The sequence below is a fragment of the Muntiacus reevesi genome, chromosome 4 (assembly GCF_963930625.1).
Source record: "Muntiacus reevesi chromosome 4, mMunRee1.1, whole genome shotgun sequence".
NCBI classification, from domain to species: domain Eukaryota; kingdom Metazoa; phylum Chordata; class Mammalia; order Artiodactyla; family Cervidae; genus Muntiacus; species Muntiacus reevesi.
In genome coordinates, this window is record NC_089252.1 from 31,515,358 (window position 1) to 31,528,932 (window position 13,575).

Sequence of the window (13,575 nt, forward strand, 5' to 3'; positions counted from 1 at the left end):
TGTGACTCACTCGTCCTCTGTTCACTTTAGTGGTTCCTCTAGTTTCCACCCAGAGCCTGTGACCTTTGACTACTGCCAGGAATCTGTTCCTTGTCTCTTTTACCATCCCTGATAGACAGGGATATTAGAAAAGAACTGGAAAAATCCAGGTTAAAGGACTGACTTTGGAGGCTGTAGTTATCTAAAATCCAGCTGACAGGGTAGCAGGTCTTCTGGACTTATTTGCTTCTTCCATCAGAATTTTTAAAGGCATTTGACTTTCCCTGGAGTGACTCACAGAAAATAGCATTCTGGTTAAACATAACCAAATAACCTAAAAAGAGGTAAAGTGATTGTCACGGAAAGAAAGTGAGCTTCCCAATAAGAAAAAAAAATTGAAATGTCTCTATTGCCTCTATTTTTGTGAATCCCTGGTTATCTAGAGGAAATTTGATCACCTTTTAAAAGAATTCTGCAAGAACTTTGCAAATAGGTGTGCCACCCTTGTGTACCTAAAAAAGGATAATGTGCATAAAGTGGTCTCCTCTTTAAGGAGTGTTTGTGTTTATTTAACTTGGCTACTCTGATGTTCATGTTTTCTCTCCTGAAAGGAACTCTGTCCAGGGTTTTTCTTTGGCAATGTCAGTCTTTGCTGTGATGTTCAGCAGCTTCACACACTGAAGGACAACCTGCAGCTGCCTCTGCAGTTTCTGTCCAGGTGGGTTGACCGCCAGGCATACAAAGAAAATGGGTCTAAAAGTTAGTTGTTTCATTTTAAGAATGCTATCTTAGGGCCTCTCAGACATAAAGAAGAACTTCTGATAAAGTAGTAATGATCAGACTTCGTTCTCGCTCTCATTACATTCAGAGTTGCTACTTGGTTTGCTTCTGAGATGTCTTCACCCCAAAGGGGACCTGCACTGGGGTCTGAGTCCTTTCAGACTTGAGCCCCTTTGCACGGTGGAGAGGAGAGGCTCCGGGGATCCTGCCCGGGTCTCTGAGCCAAGACCCTCCTCCTCACAGTCATCTGCGTCGCCTCCCTCCCCTGTTTTGTGTGTGGTTCTCTCTGCCTCATTGGAACCTGCCTTTGGTGACTGCTCACAAGCCTGTTCTGGCAGAGTCGGCTGGTTTTGTTGAAGTTAGTTTGCTGTCCATTGTATTCTCTGTAACTGGGGCAGTAAAAAGCGGGTGCGTAAAAGAGGTTCTCCAAGCTTACCCAGCAGTTTTCCAATGTGGGAAGAATGAGCTGGTGGCGGTCTTCAGAGCAGCACGTTGTGAGCACCCTGATGAAGGTGGATGGAAGGATACGTGCTTCTCTGTGCAGGTGTCACTGCAGGTGACAGGGCTCAAGTGGGCATCCTTATTTCTTCCCAGATTTTCAGTTGACAGTGCAGAACGGAAAACCGTCCCTCTGTATGTTCTCTCAGGACAACATACAGTGTAGTAATAGATCTAATTAGATCATCAGAGTTGAGACTAATCAGGCCAGTGTATCTTATGGAAGGAAATCTCATGGCTGTCGCTGGAGCCAGATTGAAGCTGTCATTCGGCCAAATACATTTATTTAGCATCTGCTCTACATGAGGCATTATGGGCATAAACATCAAAAGATAGCCAGGTATTTCCCGTGTTGTCAGAGGTAGCAAAGCTTTACTTATAATAGCAATGAGATGCTAATATGGAATATTATGCAGCTTTCCAAACTGATGACTGTAGAAGTTAAATGGAGTAACATGGAGAGACGTTTGTAATTTATGGAAAGTGGTAGGAAGCAGTGCACCCCAGGAACGATTTCTGTTCAGGTGGTGTAATTGTCATTCCTGTCTGTCACAGTAAAGCGTGGGACTCCTGAGAGCAAGTCAGTGTGTGTGTCTGCTCCTTCACTAGACGGGAGGCTTTTGTTTTATTTTTGGCCGCGCCGTGCAGTGTGTGGGATCTTAGTTTAGTTCCCTGACCAGGGATAGAACCCACGCCTCCTAACATTGAAAGCGAGGAGTCTTAACCACCAGACCGCCAGGAAAGTCCCACGAAACCAGCAGCTTTGAAGGCCGAGACCAGACCTTCCTCATGTCACGTGTGGTCATCTAGATGGGAGCAGAATGGGGGTCAGTCTTGATTGGTTGTGTTGCAAGAATGCAAGCCTGATGAAGCAATAGCTTTTGCAGATAACAGGGAACTAAAGGGGAAGACAGAGGTCTTCTGCCACGTAACTGGTCAACATTATAAGCTCAGCAGCGGACAACTTGTGGTTCTTATGAAAACCGGGTGCTTCTGAAATGCATGTAGCTGGAGACCACCACTGATGTTCTTTTTTATCTTCTCTAATCATGGGGAATCCTCTTGTGTTTAGAGACGGCCTGAGGTTATCTGGGGCTTGAAAGAGAGCCCTTCAGTGGGTTATGAGAGGAAAGCACCAATGTGTGAATCTCATTTTCCCCTTTATTATTCTCAATCAGAATGTCACCATGGTAGTCCTTCCAGATACAGGAAACATGACCGAATTATAAAGTGCAGGATTCAGAGAGCATTGTCTCTTGAAATTACATCTGGGCAGCACAAATGTTAGTAATTAGGATGTTTTTTGTTTGTTTGTTTTGTTTTTTTGCGGTGGTTTTTAAAGAGGTGCCGGTATTTTAACGTGAGGTTTTAGGTTTGGGATTGCTGGGTTTAATATATCCTCATGGTAATCCATTTGCCAGTTTACAATAAATTTTAAATAGTCTTTGTGTATTCTAAATCATCTTTTTGCTGGCCCTGCTATCCATGAGATCATTCAAAATAGTTTGCTTTTTCTTTAGATGTCCATCCTGTTTTTATAACCTTATGAACCTGTTTTGTGAGCTGACATGTAGCCCTCGACAAAGTCAGTTTCTGAACGTTACAGCAACTGAAGATTATGTTGATCCGTCTACAAACCGGACGAAAACAAACGTAAAAGAATTACAGTACTATGTTGGGGAGAGTTTTGCCAATGGTAAGTAAACTTTTAAATTATCCCTCTTTTATATTTGATATCAGGACAGTGGATCAAGTTGTCCTGTCAGCTCTGTGAAAAAGGACAGTTTTCAGTTCTGTTAGCAGTGAAGTGCCTACAGAAATGTGAGTTGTTGCTTTGCTTGTCTTCTGGGACTTGAGCTACAACCTATGCAACAATCTCCTTAAAGTATTTACTTTAACTCCAACTACCCTCATGGAAATTTTTAGTTTGTGCAAGTTTATTTCTATACATTTTAGGAACCATTTGGACTTTGGTTCTATTGGACATGAAATGCATAACTTCATGAATTATTGCAAGACTGCAGAGATGGGGTGGAAGGGAGACCTAGTTGGCAGAGGAGAGATTTTGCCTGTGAAGAAACCAGTCACCATAAGGGAAAGTAAGCAGGTGTGACAAACAGGAGAATGATATCCCAGGAACTGAAGATCATAGAACAGTCTGAAAAAGACTGTGTCATGTTTGTTGAAAACGACTGAAATGAAAGAGTTCTGAAAGAATAGGACACTAGGGAAAGAGAATGAACAGATTAGAAATCGAACCAACTGGATCTGTTAATGAGAAACAGTCATGTAAGTGGATTAAAAGATAGAAGATTAGATGCGGCTTAATAAAGAATGTGCCCCAAAACAATAAAATGAGAGAATAAGAATTCAACAAAGTTGTTGACTATAAGAGCAACTATAGTCAATTACTATAATGATCAATTAAAAATGTAACCAAAAAATTTAATAAAAAACTTGTGCTTTGACGGATACCATCAAAAGAGGCAAAAGTGTTTGCAAAGCATGTATTTAATGAAGGACTTGTATCTAGACTATATAAAGACCTCTGACAACTCAATAAGAAAGTAACACAGTTAAAAATGGGCAGAGGATCGGAGCAAACATTTCTCCAAGGATGTTATACAAATAGCCAACAAGTTTATGAAAAGATACTTGAAATCAGTCATCAGGGAAATGCAAATCAAAACCATGACGAGGTACTACTTGACAGCCAGTAGGGTGGCTAGAATAAAAAAGATAAGTTCTGGTAGGTATTTGGTGAAATCAGAACCTTCATACATAGCTGGTGGGAATGCAAAACAGTGTGGTCACTTTGAAAAACAGTCTGGCAGTTCCTGAAGCAATTAAACGTGGAGTTACCATATGACCCAGTAATGCCACTCACGAGAAATGAAAACATATGTTCTTAATAGCCAAAAGGTGGCTATATGAAACAGCTCTATAGGACCATGGCTATATATCCATCAACTGATATATCAATAGATAGATAAACAAAATGTGGTATATCCATATGATGGAATATTATTTGACCATAAAAAGGAATAAAATAAGGATTCATGCTGCAACATGGATAGACCCTGAAAACGTCATGCTAAGTGGTAGAAGTCAGTCACAGAAGACTATACATGATTTCATTTATATGAAGTGTCCAGGATAGGCAAAGCCTTAGACACAGAAGTAGATTAATAGTTGCTTAGGGCTTCAGGGGATGGGGAGTTAAGGGAGCATTAGTTAAAGTTCCTGGGTTTCTTTTCTAAGGTGATGAAGATGTTTTAGAATTGACTATGGTGATGATTTCTCATATCTATGAATATGCTAAAAGCCATCAAGTTGTAACTTTATTTTTTTTTCATTTATTTTTATTAGTTGGAGGCTAATTACTTCACAGCATTGCAGTGGGTTTTGTCATACATTGCAAGTTGTAACTTTAAATTGGTGAATTGTATGTGAATTATCTCAATAAGTATAAAAAAAGGAATTTGTAACTAAATATAGCTCATTTTAAAAACTATAAAATCTGAATGACAGGTATCTTAAATGCAAGTAGAGAAAAAGTGGAAATCACTTCAAAAGAACGACAATTGGAGATGTTCTATCCAGCAAAGATAGAGGCCCAAAAGCAGTGGGATTATCACAGTTCTGAAAAAAACTATTGCTCTAGCTAATCTGCCTTTCAAGAGTAAGGGTAAAACTCAGTGAATTTCTAAGTATCTCCCTACAGTTTAGGGGTAGAAGGTTTTAGGAAGTTTCTAACAAGCAGGGACTGGCAACTGAACATTAATATAAGACCCACTGAAGCCTAGTGTACTACAGTCTATGGAGCACAGAGTCCGACACGACTTAGCAACTAAACAGCAACAAAAACAAGTAAGACCCATTACTACTGCTTTCTTACGTGCACAGTGTCATTGGCGTTGCTATTTCATGTGTCTTTATGCGTACTAAAACAAGGCTCTGGAAGAGAGTGTTCCTCAGTTCATTCACAGGTGAACTCTGTCCCGAAACCAGTTTTTACCCTGGAGGTTCCATCATTCGCCAGCGGTGATTTCTTGGACGAGCTGCACTGGCTGAAGAGGCCCTGAGGGTCTTGCTTCTCCTTCCCTGCATGGGGGTGACAGTTCTCCAGGCCCCTGTGGACTGGGATGGCCACGGCTTGTCCTGCCTTTGACTTTAAGTTGCTTGGAATCCGGCCTCGCCTGTCGCTTGCAGGGTGACAGGCCAGTGTCAGAGGTGACCGCCGTTCCTTCCCTTAGCGGCTGCTGTCGGAGTCCCAGCCCTGCCTGCAGTGGGTCTGGGTTTCCACGTTCACACGTGGGAGGCCCCCGTCAGCTCTCACCCGGGGAATTCCAGCAGCGCCGTTCCATCTTCTCCCTTCCTCCCCCGCCAGCCATGTACAACGCCTGCCGGGATGTGGAGGCCCCCTCGAGCAACGAGAAGGCCCTGGGGCTGCTGTGCGGGCGCGAGGCCAGCGCCTGCAACGCTACCAACTGGATCGAGTACATGTTCAACAAGGACAACGGCCAGGCGCCCTTCACCATCACCCCCGTCTTTTCAGGTGGGGACAGAGCTGCACCCCCACCCCCCCCGTCCCAGGCTTGGTGTACTATACTTAACATTTTTTTTTAAAGCCCAGGAACCCTAACCTGCAATAGCAAGATGAATTCAGATCAGTAGGTCCTGGAGTTTCTTCCAGCGAGAGGTAGCTGGAGAGGTAACCCCTGGGTTATCAGGGGCTGGATGAGCGGGTGGAGGAGGAAGGATTGCCTTCAGGTGTTGATACATACTTGAAGGAATAAGTTGTTTGTAAAAAGGAGCCTTTTCAAGAAATAAAATGGATAACTAATAAGGACCTGCTCTACAGCGCAGGGACCTCTGCTGTGTGTTCCCTGGCATCTGAGGGAGGCTGGATACAGGGATAGGTATGGCTGAAACCCTTTGCCTTCCACCTGAAACTGTAACACTGTTAATCGGCCATACTCCAAGACAAAATAAAAAATGTAAAATAAAAAAAAAAAAGGAGCCTTTTCAGAAGCTCAGCCTTAGTATTAAACTAGCTCCTCAGTGGAGATAAACATTTGATTGAAAGTTTACCCTGAAATGTGGTGGACTTGAATGTTGGGGATGAACCCTGTGCCCAGAGTTACTGAGGTTAACTTAAAAATTTTGCAGGACTGAATACCAGAGCACAACCCGATCACCCAGAAACCGCCAGTCTCCCTTATTCTTTCGGTTGCATGACTTCTTTCAGTGTGCTTATCATTGCGTTAACACACAATTTAATGCAACCCTTGTAATCAATTTTTTTTTAATGGAGATTCTCAACACACCCCTTCCCGCAGATCTCCCGGCGCACGGGATGGAGCCCATGAACAACGCCACCAAGGGCTGTGACGAGCCGGTGGACGAGGTCACGGGGCCGTGCAGCTGCCAGGACTGCTCGGCCGTCTGCGGCCCCAAGCCCCAGCCCCCGCCGCCTCCTGTTCCCTGGAGGATCCTGGGTCTCGACGCCATGTACGTCATCATGTGGAGCAGCTACATGGCTTTCCTGCTCGTGTTTTTTGGAGCGTTCTTTGCCATGTGGTGCTACAGGTAATCCGTTTTGTTTCCCACCGCCCCCAGACAAGAAGGGCACACTTCACCCAGTGGCGTTTCTAAGCTTTCACTTGGTAGACTTTGGTTCATTAGAATAAGAACAAAGATCTGCATTAATACAATTCCATGACTTGCTTATGTCCTGCAACTAGTCAACACTCAAAAGCCTATTTAGACATTGAAATGTTTAAAGTTAGTTTCATTGGTTTATTCAAAATGGCGTGTGATTTAAAAGACCCATTCTTTAACAGAAGGTCTGCTGAGCCAAATCTGATTCAAATCCTTTTTTTTTTTCATTTTTTTTTTTTTTTTTCAAATCCTTTTAAATGTGGTACTGTATATACCTGCGTCTTGACTTAGGACAACATGTTTATTTAAACCTTTGTCTTTTGAAATAATTTTAGACTTACTAAAAGGGTGCAGAAATAGAGTTTATTTATATCTCTACTGGCTTCCTCTAATGTTACCACTCACATCACCCATGGTATATAATTTAATCAAAACCATGAAAATGACATTGGTATACCATTATTGGTTAAACCACAGTCTTTAAGTTTTACCAGTTTTTCCTCTAAGGTTCTTCCTTTTTCTGTTTCGTGACCCCGTGTCACATTCACTTCTTGTTTTATTTGTCTCCTTCAATCCATGGCAGTTTTTCATCTTTCCTTTTCTTTTATGACCTTGGCACTTTTGATGAGTGCTGGTCAGTTATTTTGATTGTACCCTGATTTGGTTTTATCTGATGTTTTCTCATGATGAGGTGGAAGTTTTTGACAACATCACAGACGCAATGTGTCTTTCTCAGTCAACGGCTTATGATGCCAGTATGTCTCATCACTGGTGATATTAGCCTACATCATTTGGTTTAGAAGGTGTCCGCTGGGTTTCTCCACTGTGAAGCTACTGTTCCTTCCTTTGGAATTGATAAACATCTTTTGGGAGCTGTGTTGAGACTTGCTAATACCTCATTTCTCCTCAAACTGTCGCCCGCTAATTTTAGCATCCATCTGTGGGTCTTCAACACTTAACTCTTGTGGTTTTTGCCTAATGGTGATATTTTGTTTCCCTTGTTCCTTCTCCATTTACTAACTGGACTTACTCTGTTATTCCTTCTCCCCTACTTACTTAACCAATATTTATTTAGTTATGTTTACATAATGGACTTAAGAAAACTGTGATCTCTGTTCAGTACCATCATTTATCTTTTTGCTCAGATCTTCCCAATTTTGACCACTGGCAGCACCTTCTGCTGGTTCCTGTGTGTTTTTTAAGCATGCCCTCAGCTTTCTCAAGCTTGTTCTTTTTTCTGGAATCCCAGGATGTTTTCATATTTTCCCTGCCCCAGCCCTAGAAGCACCCTCTTCTGCAAAGAGCCCTGGTTCCTTTCACTGGAAAAGAGTGTTTCGAAACCAAGATCTAGGCTCCAGGTGTGCTCATTGTTCCTGGAATGTAGTGTTCACTGTGTTTTTAAGGGACCTAAAACTTTGAAATGTGAGTGAGGGCTACAAGGTGAAGTTATCTTCTTAATACTGTCTTAAATTTTCCCCTGAGACTGGTGAGCAGAGAGACCCGGGGCAAGGGAACTTCAGGAAAGGAAGGCACCCATTAGGAGGGAAGCAAACAGGCTGAGGAAGTAAGCTTCTAACAGGGTTGTGGGAATGTCAAGAACAGTCTCATGATGGTGAAGTCCACTAACACGACTTACGTGCTTTTATCTTTCAGAAAACGGTATTTTGTCTCTGAGTATACCCCCATTGATGGCAATATACCTTTCTCTGTAAACACCGGTGACAAAGGTAGGCACATTTGTGCTTACGTAAGAGGGTTGGAGCCGTGTTGGCAGGAGAGGGTTTATTTCTTTAACGTTTACGCACCTCTTCTGGGAGCAGCCCTGAGCTTGTGCTGGGGTCATGACTATCATGGAGACAGAGTCCCTGTGTTTGCGGCACTGACAGCCAGAAACGGGGTGGCGGATGGGAAGCTCCTGGTTCATAGTATCTGTAGAGTGATGCTGGCCTGGGCTGAGAGCAGGGGGGCAGGAACAGTTGGAGGGAACTGCTTTGGCTGGAACACTCAGAGCACTTTGCTTTTCCGAGGGTCATGTGTGAGTCCTGTCCCTCTCGGGGGGCTGGTGGTCACGGTGGGCAGGTGAGCGGGGCCTCCAGCAGACAGGTAGCTGGGCGGGGTGGGGGATGGTCTCATGCACGTCCCTGGGTGTCCCGCCACATGCAGTGGGAGTTAACACTCTCCCTGTTCCGACTTTCCGGAATGGCTTGGCTCTTAACCTTCACCCTCCTTTCCTCTCCTGCTCTTCCAGGGGGACCGACCTGCTGTGACCCTCTGGGCGCTGCCTTCGAGGCCCATCTGCGGAGGCTCTTCGAACGGTGGGGCTCCTTCTGCGTGAGGCACCCCGGCTGTGTCGTGTTCTTCTCCGTGGCCTTCATCGCTGCCTGTTCCTCGGGCCTGGTGTTCATCCAGGTCACAACCGACCCGGTGGACCTCTGGTCGGCCCCTGGCAGCCAGGCGCGCCAGGAGAAGGAATACTTCGACACGCACTTCGGGCCCTTCTTCCGCACGGAGCAGCTCATCATCCGGGCCCCCCACACGCCGCCGCACACATACGAGCCCTACCCCTCGGGAGCCAATGTACCCTTTGGGCCTCCCCTCGCCATAGACATTCTGCACCAGGTAATCGGCTCTTGGCAGAAACCACTTCCCGGGGACCCAACACCGGGTCAGCTTTCGACCAGTTCACTTGATGTGGGTTTCGGGCCGAGTGTGATGGTTTATCTAGTAAACCTTAATGATAAGACACTTTTCACTTACTTTCAAAAAAGTGATCAGTATTGAACTTAATGAAAAATTTGCTGTAGGCCATTTTTGTGTTATATCATCCAGTAGGTCTTGCTTGAAATTGAGAAGAGCATTTCTCTACTGAAACAGAATGTATTAATATATTCACCTTAGGAACTTATAAATTTTTTTTCCACTAGTAATTGAAAAGTAATACACCAGGACCTAAAGGAATCAAGCCTCTCGTGTTGTCCTGGAGACCTCGGAGGTGCTGCTGGATCACTGCGGACCGCCCCCACCACCACAGGAGTGACCTTGTCACTGCCTGAATGTGGGCCCCTGGCCTGCGTTTGGAATAAGATCCACCCCATGGTCCTACAGAGTCCTTTAAATGTGCCCATCCTCCCTTCCCACACTTGCCCTGGAGAGCTGTCTGTGGATCAGCTGCCTCCCTCTTATTTCTTAATGAACCGTTGTACAGTTGCATACTTTTTCGTTTCAACATGGCTCTTGCCCTACAGAATGTCTGATAGCTTGAGAAAACATCAACATGTTCCCAAGAGTCTAATAGAATCTCTTTTGCACCCGGTGACCTTGCTTTCTCCCAGCTTGTTGCAAAAGGTGCATGTGTTGTCATTTACCTCCTGGAGTGTATTTGTATTCTCTACTAGAAAATACGAAAATATACGTAAATAAGCATAGGATGGAGCAAGGTGGTGTTTGTTGGGGATCGGAGGGCCTGTCAGGAAGACCCAGCAGGTGACCCAGGTCACTGTTTCTCCAGGTGGGAGGGCACATGTTGGTGTTTCCTGCGCTGGGATGTGGCCTGTCGTGGTGTCCCCTCCCCCTCTCTCTGAGTGCCCCAGTTTGCTGATCCTCAGCAAAATTATAGTAAATTAAAAAAAAAATTTTCATCCTCATTTATCTTAGTCTTCTCCCCTGTTTCAGGAAGGATTTTCCCCAAAGACTCTTTATCTTCTAACCTCCCCCCCCTCCCCCCAGAGCAGTAAGAGTTAATCAGCATCTGAGGGAAAACCGATGTATTTCTGGGTTTGTTTATTTTAAAAAATCCTCTTTCAGGTCCTTGACTTACAAACCGCCATCGAGAGCATCACTGCTTCTTACAACAACGAGACTGTGGCCCTGCGGGACATCTGCGTGGCGCCCCTCTCACCGTACAACCAGAACTGCACCATCCTGAGCGTGCTGAACTACTTCCAGAACAGCCACTCCGTGCTGGACCACCAAGTCGGGGACGACTTCTTCGTGTACGCGGATTACCACACGCACTTCCTCTACTGTACCCGGTACGTGCCAGGGGCGGCCCTTCCTCCGTCCCTCCAGCAGATGACACCTGCCGTGGTCACACACTGCTGTAGGTGCTAGAGCCCCGGGCGGGAGCAAACAGCAGGACCCTCACTGTGAAGCCTTTGTTCTGATGGAGGGAGACAGCCGGTGAACGGTAGATATAACCTCATGCCAGGTCAACGCAGTGCCAGGTCCAGGCGACGCCATGGGGGAAGGAAGCCAGGCGAGGGTGGTTTGCATGGGAGGTGCCACTCCAAGTGCCGCGGAGCCTGCCCAGTGGAGGGGAGCAGAGGGAGCCTGTGAGAGTCGGGGAAAAGCTTTCCAAGTAGATGGACAGCAGGTGCAAAGGCCCTGGGGTGGAGTGTTCACCATGTGTCATCGAGGTACCTCCCAGCCCCTAACTCCCTCCCAGCTGGATTACACCTAGTTGCATCTGCCACACCACCCCAAGCATTTCTGAGCTGGTTTCTTGGTGCAAAGACAGAAGCTTCTAATGCCTTTCCTTATCTTTCAATATAAATTGATTCCACAACACTGACTTTTCAAAACATGCGGCGTCCTCTCGAGGGGTGGGGGCCGGACTGGAGTTCAGTTTAGATGGGAGAACACTGAAGTGGCTTCGCATTGGAGGCTGGCTGGCTGCACAGGCCAGCGTGTGGTTTGAGTTAGTCACAGAGGAGCTGCATGAGGTGACCTGTGAGGCGAACTTTAGGCCTGCCCTGTGGCAGCAGGAGCAGCTCGCTTCTCTGCCCTCCCTGGACGCCCTGTCACTTGGCCTGACCTGGCCCACAGACAGCTGTCCAGCCACTCAGACAACCACTGTGGCTGTTCGTTCGTTACAGAAGCAGAGAAATTGCTCCCCGTCACCTTTGAACGTGCTGCTCAATTAACCATGTCTCCACAGCCAAGTGCTCTGACTTCTGGCCCAGTTCAGTGACCTGAGGTTCCGTCTGTTTTTGTTACTGTAGTGTGACTGACTGTAGGTGTTTGTGCTGTGTTTATTGTCTTCAGGAGGCAACCTCTATAAACACGAGCCCTTGAAGCAATAAGTGTAACCCGTGTACCCCAAACGAGCATTCTCTGAAGGGCAGTAGTACAGGGCAGCCAGGGGCAGTTAGGGAAAAAAAAAAAGGTTTTGCATTATATAACTTTAATATTAAAGAAAAAAATTATTTACTTTCTGTTTTACAAAATAAAACAGAAGTTTGGCAGCGGGGGAGACGCACAGGATGGGGGTGTATCATCCGAGGGGAGCGTGGTTCGTCCAGGTGTGGAAACACTGCTGGGAGCACCCCCTCTCCTGCAAGGCGGGCTCTGTGTGGTCTGTGGTCACGCCTGTGCATCTCCAGCTTTGAGTTACTTCACCCTCCAGGTTTCTCTGGGCTTGTACCCTGGAGGGAGGCCCTGCAGGAGTTGGCCCAGGACCACTCACAGGCCTCCTGTGTTCCCTGGTTAATACCCCAGCAACACGTAAAGGCATCAACACCTACCACTTATGGGCTCCCTGGACTCTTCCTCACATGACTCTGTGGATGTTAACCTGAGAGCGATGAGCTCTCAAGCCCGCGATGTGGTGGCATAGCCCCACGTGTGTGGGTGGACAGGACCCAGCTTCTGACTGCAGCCCTGTAGCCTGTTTGCCCCAAGCATTGACCTGACCTTCCGTGGCTCGAGTCCGTCCCCAGGCACTGAAGGACGGTGGTTCAGATTATATATGAGGACCTTCATGTGCGCCCAGAGTCCAGCTGACATCTCTCCTGAAACACTGGTTGTCTGTCTGTTGGCCCTGCACTGCCCGTGTCCCTGCCTGGTCTCTGGGTCCTTCTCACTGGTTGTCTGTCTGTCTGCCCTGCGCTGCTGGCATCCCTGCCCGGTCTCCAGACCTCTCTCTGTTTTGCCACCGAGTTATGTTTGCCAAACAGTTCTTGATCTCCCTTTCCTTTGATTGCTCCCAGGTGCCGACAGAATATAAACCCCAACCACGGTCAAGTCGCTTACCCCCTCCTTCCATCGCTTCCGTCTTCCTTCCCAGCCCCACCCCCTCCTTGGGAGGCCCCCATCATGGGTACCCCACGCACAGACCCAGGACTTCCTGTGGTCCCTCGGGCCACTGTCTGTTCTCTTCTTTCCTTATGCTCGCTCTTCTCTTCCTGCTGGTATGGTGCCTGGAAACCTTCACCTCCTCCCGTGCAGGTGAATTCTCCCTCCTCCTTAGAGACTGGATCTGTACATAAAGTTCTCTTTATAGTGACAGCTTTCACCACGTATTGGCAGCTCCCCTCCTCTGCGCACCAGCTGATGTCAGCCACATCTCACTGTATTTGCCTGCCTCTCTCTCAGCGACTCTGAGCTCCCAAAAGCAAATATTGAACTGTGTCATTCACCCAAGGGGACCTCAGGCCCGTGTTCTTAATCAGCCTCGTGACTGTTGTGTAAACACCTGGGTCTCCGTGATGTGTTGCGGTTGTTCTAACTGGAAGGTGTTCTCTGAATTCCTGGCAGGGCTCCTGCCTCCCTGAATGACACCAGTTTGCTCCACGACCCTTGCCTGGGGACGTTTGGTGGCCCAGTGTTTCCGTGGCTTGTGCTTGGAGGCTACGATGGTAAGCGAGAGAAGCTTTT

The 13,575-nt window shown here is 46.6% G+C and overlaps 1 protein-coding gene across 1 annotated transcript in view; it reads left to right on the top strand.

Moving 5' to 3' along the window:
* Window positions 1-13,575, top strand: part of NPC1 (NPC intracellular cholesterol transporter 1) — a 43,033-nt gene that overhangs the window by 10,900 nt on the left and 18,558 nt on the right. Inside the window, exons 3-10 of the mRNA XM_065932454.1 lie at window positions 591-697; window positions 2,778-2,953; window positions 5,648-5,815; window positions 6,600-6,849; window positions 8,575-8,648; window positions 9,170-9,540; window positions 10,726-10,952; window positions 13,456-13,556. Coding sequence (XP_065788526.1) covers window positions 591-697; window positions 2,778-2,953; window positions 5,648-5,815; window positions 6,600-6,849; window positions 8,575-8,648; window positions 9,170-9,540; window positions 10,726-10,952; window positions 13,456-13,556 — 1,474 coding nt within the window. The remainder of the gene's footprint in view (window positions 1-590; window positions 698-2,777; window positions 2,954-5,647; window positions 5,816-6,599; window positions 6,850-8,574; window positions 8,649-9,169; window positions 9,541-10,725; window positions 10,953-13,455; window positions 13,557-13,575) is intronic.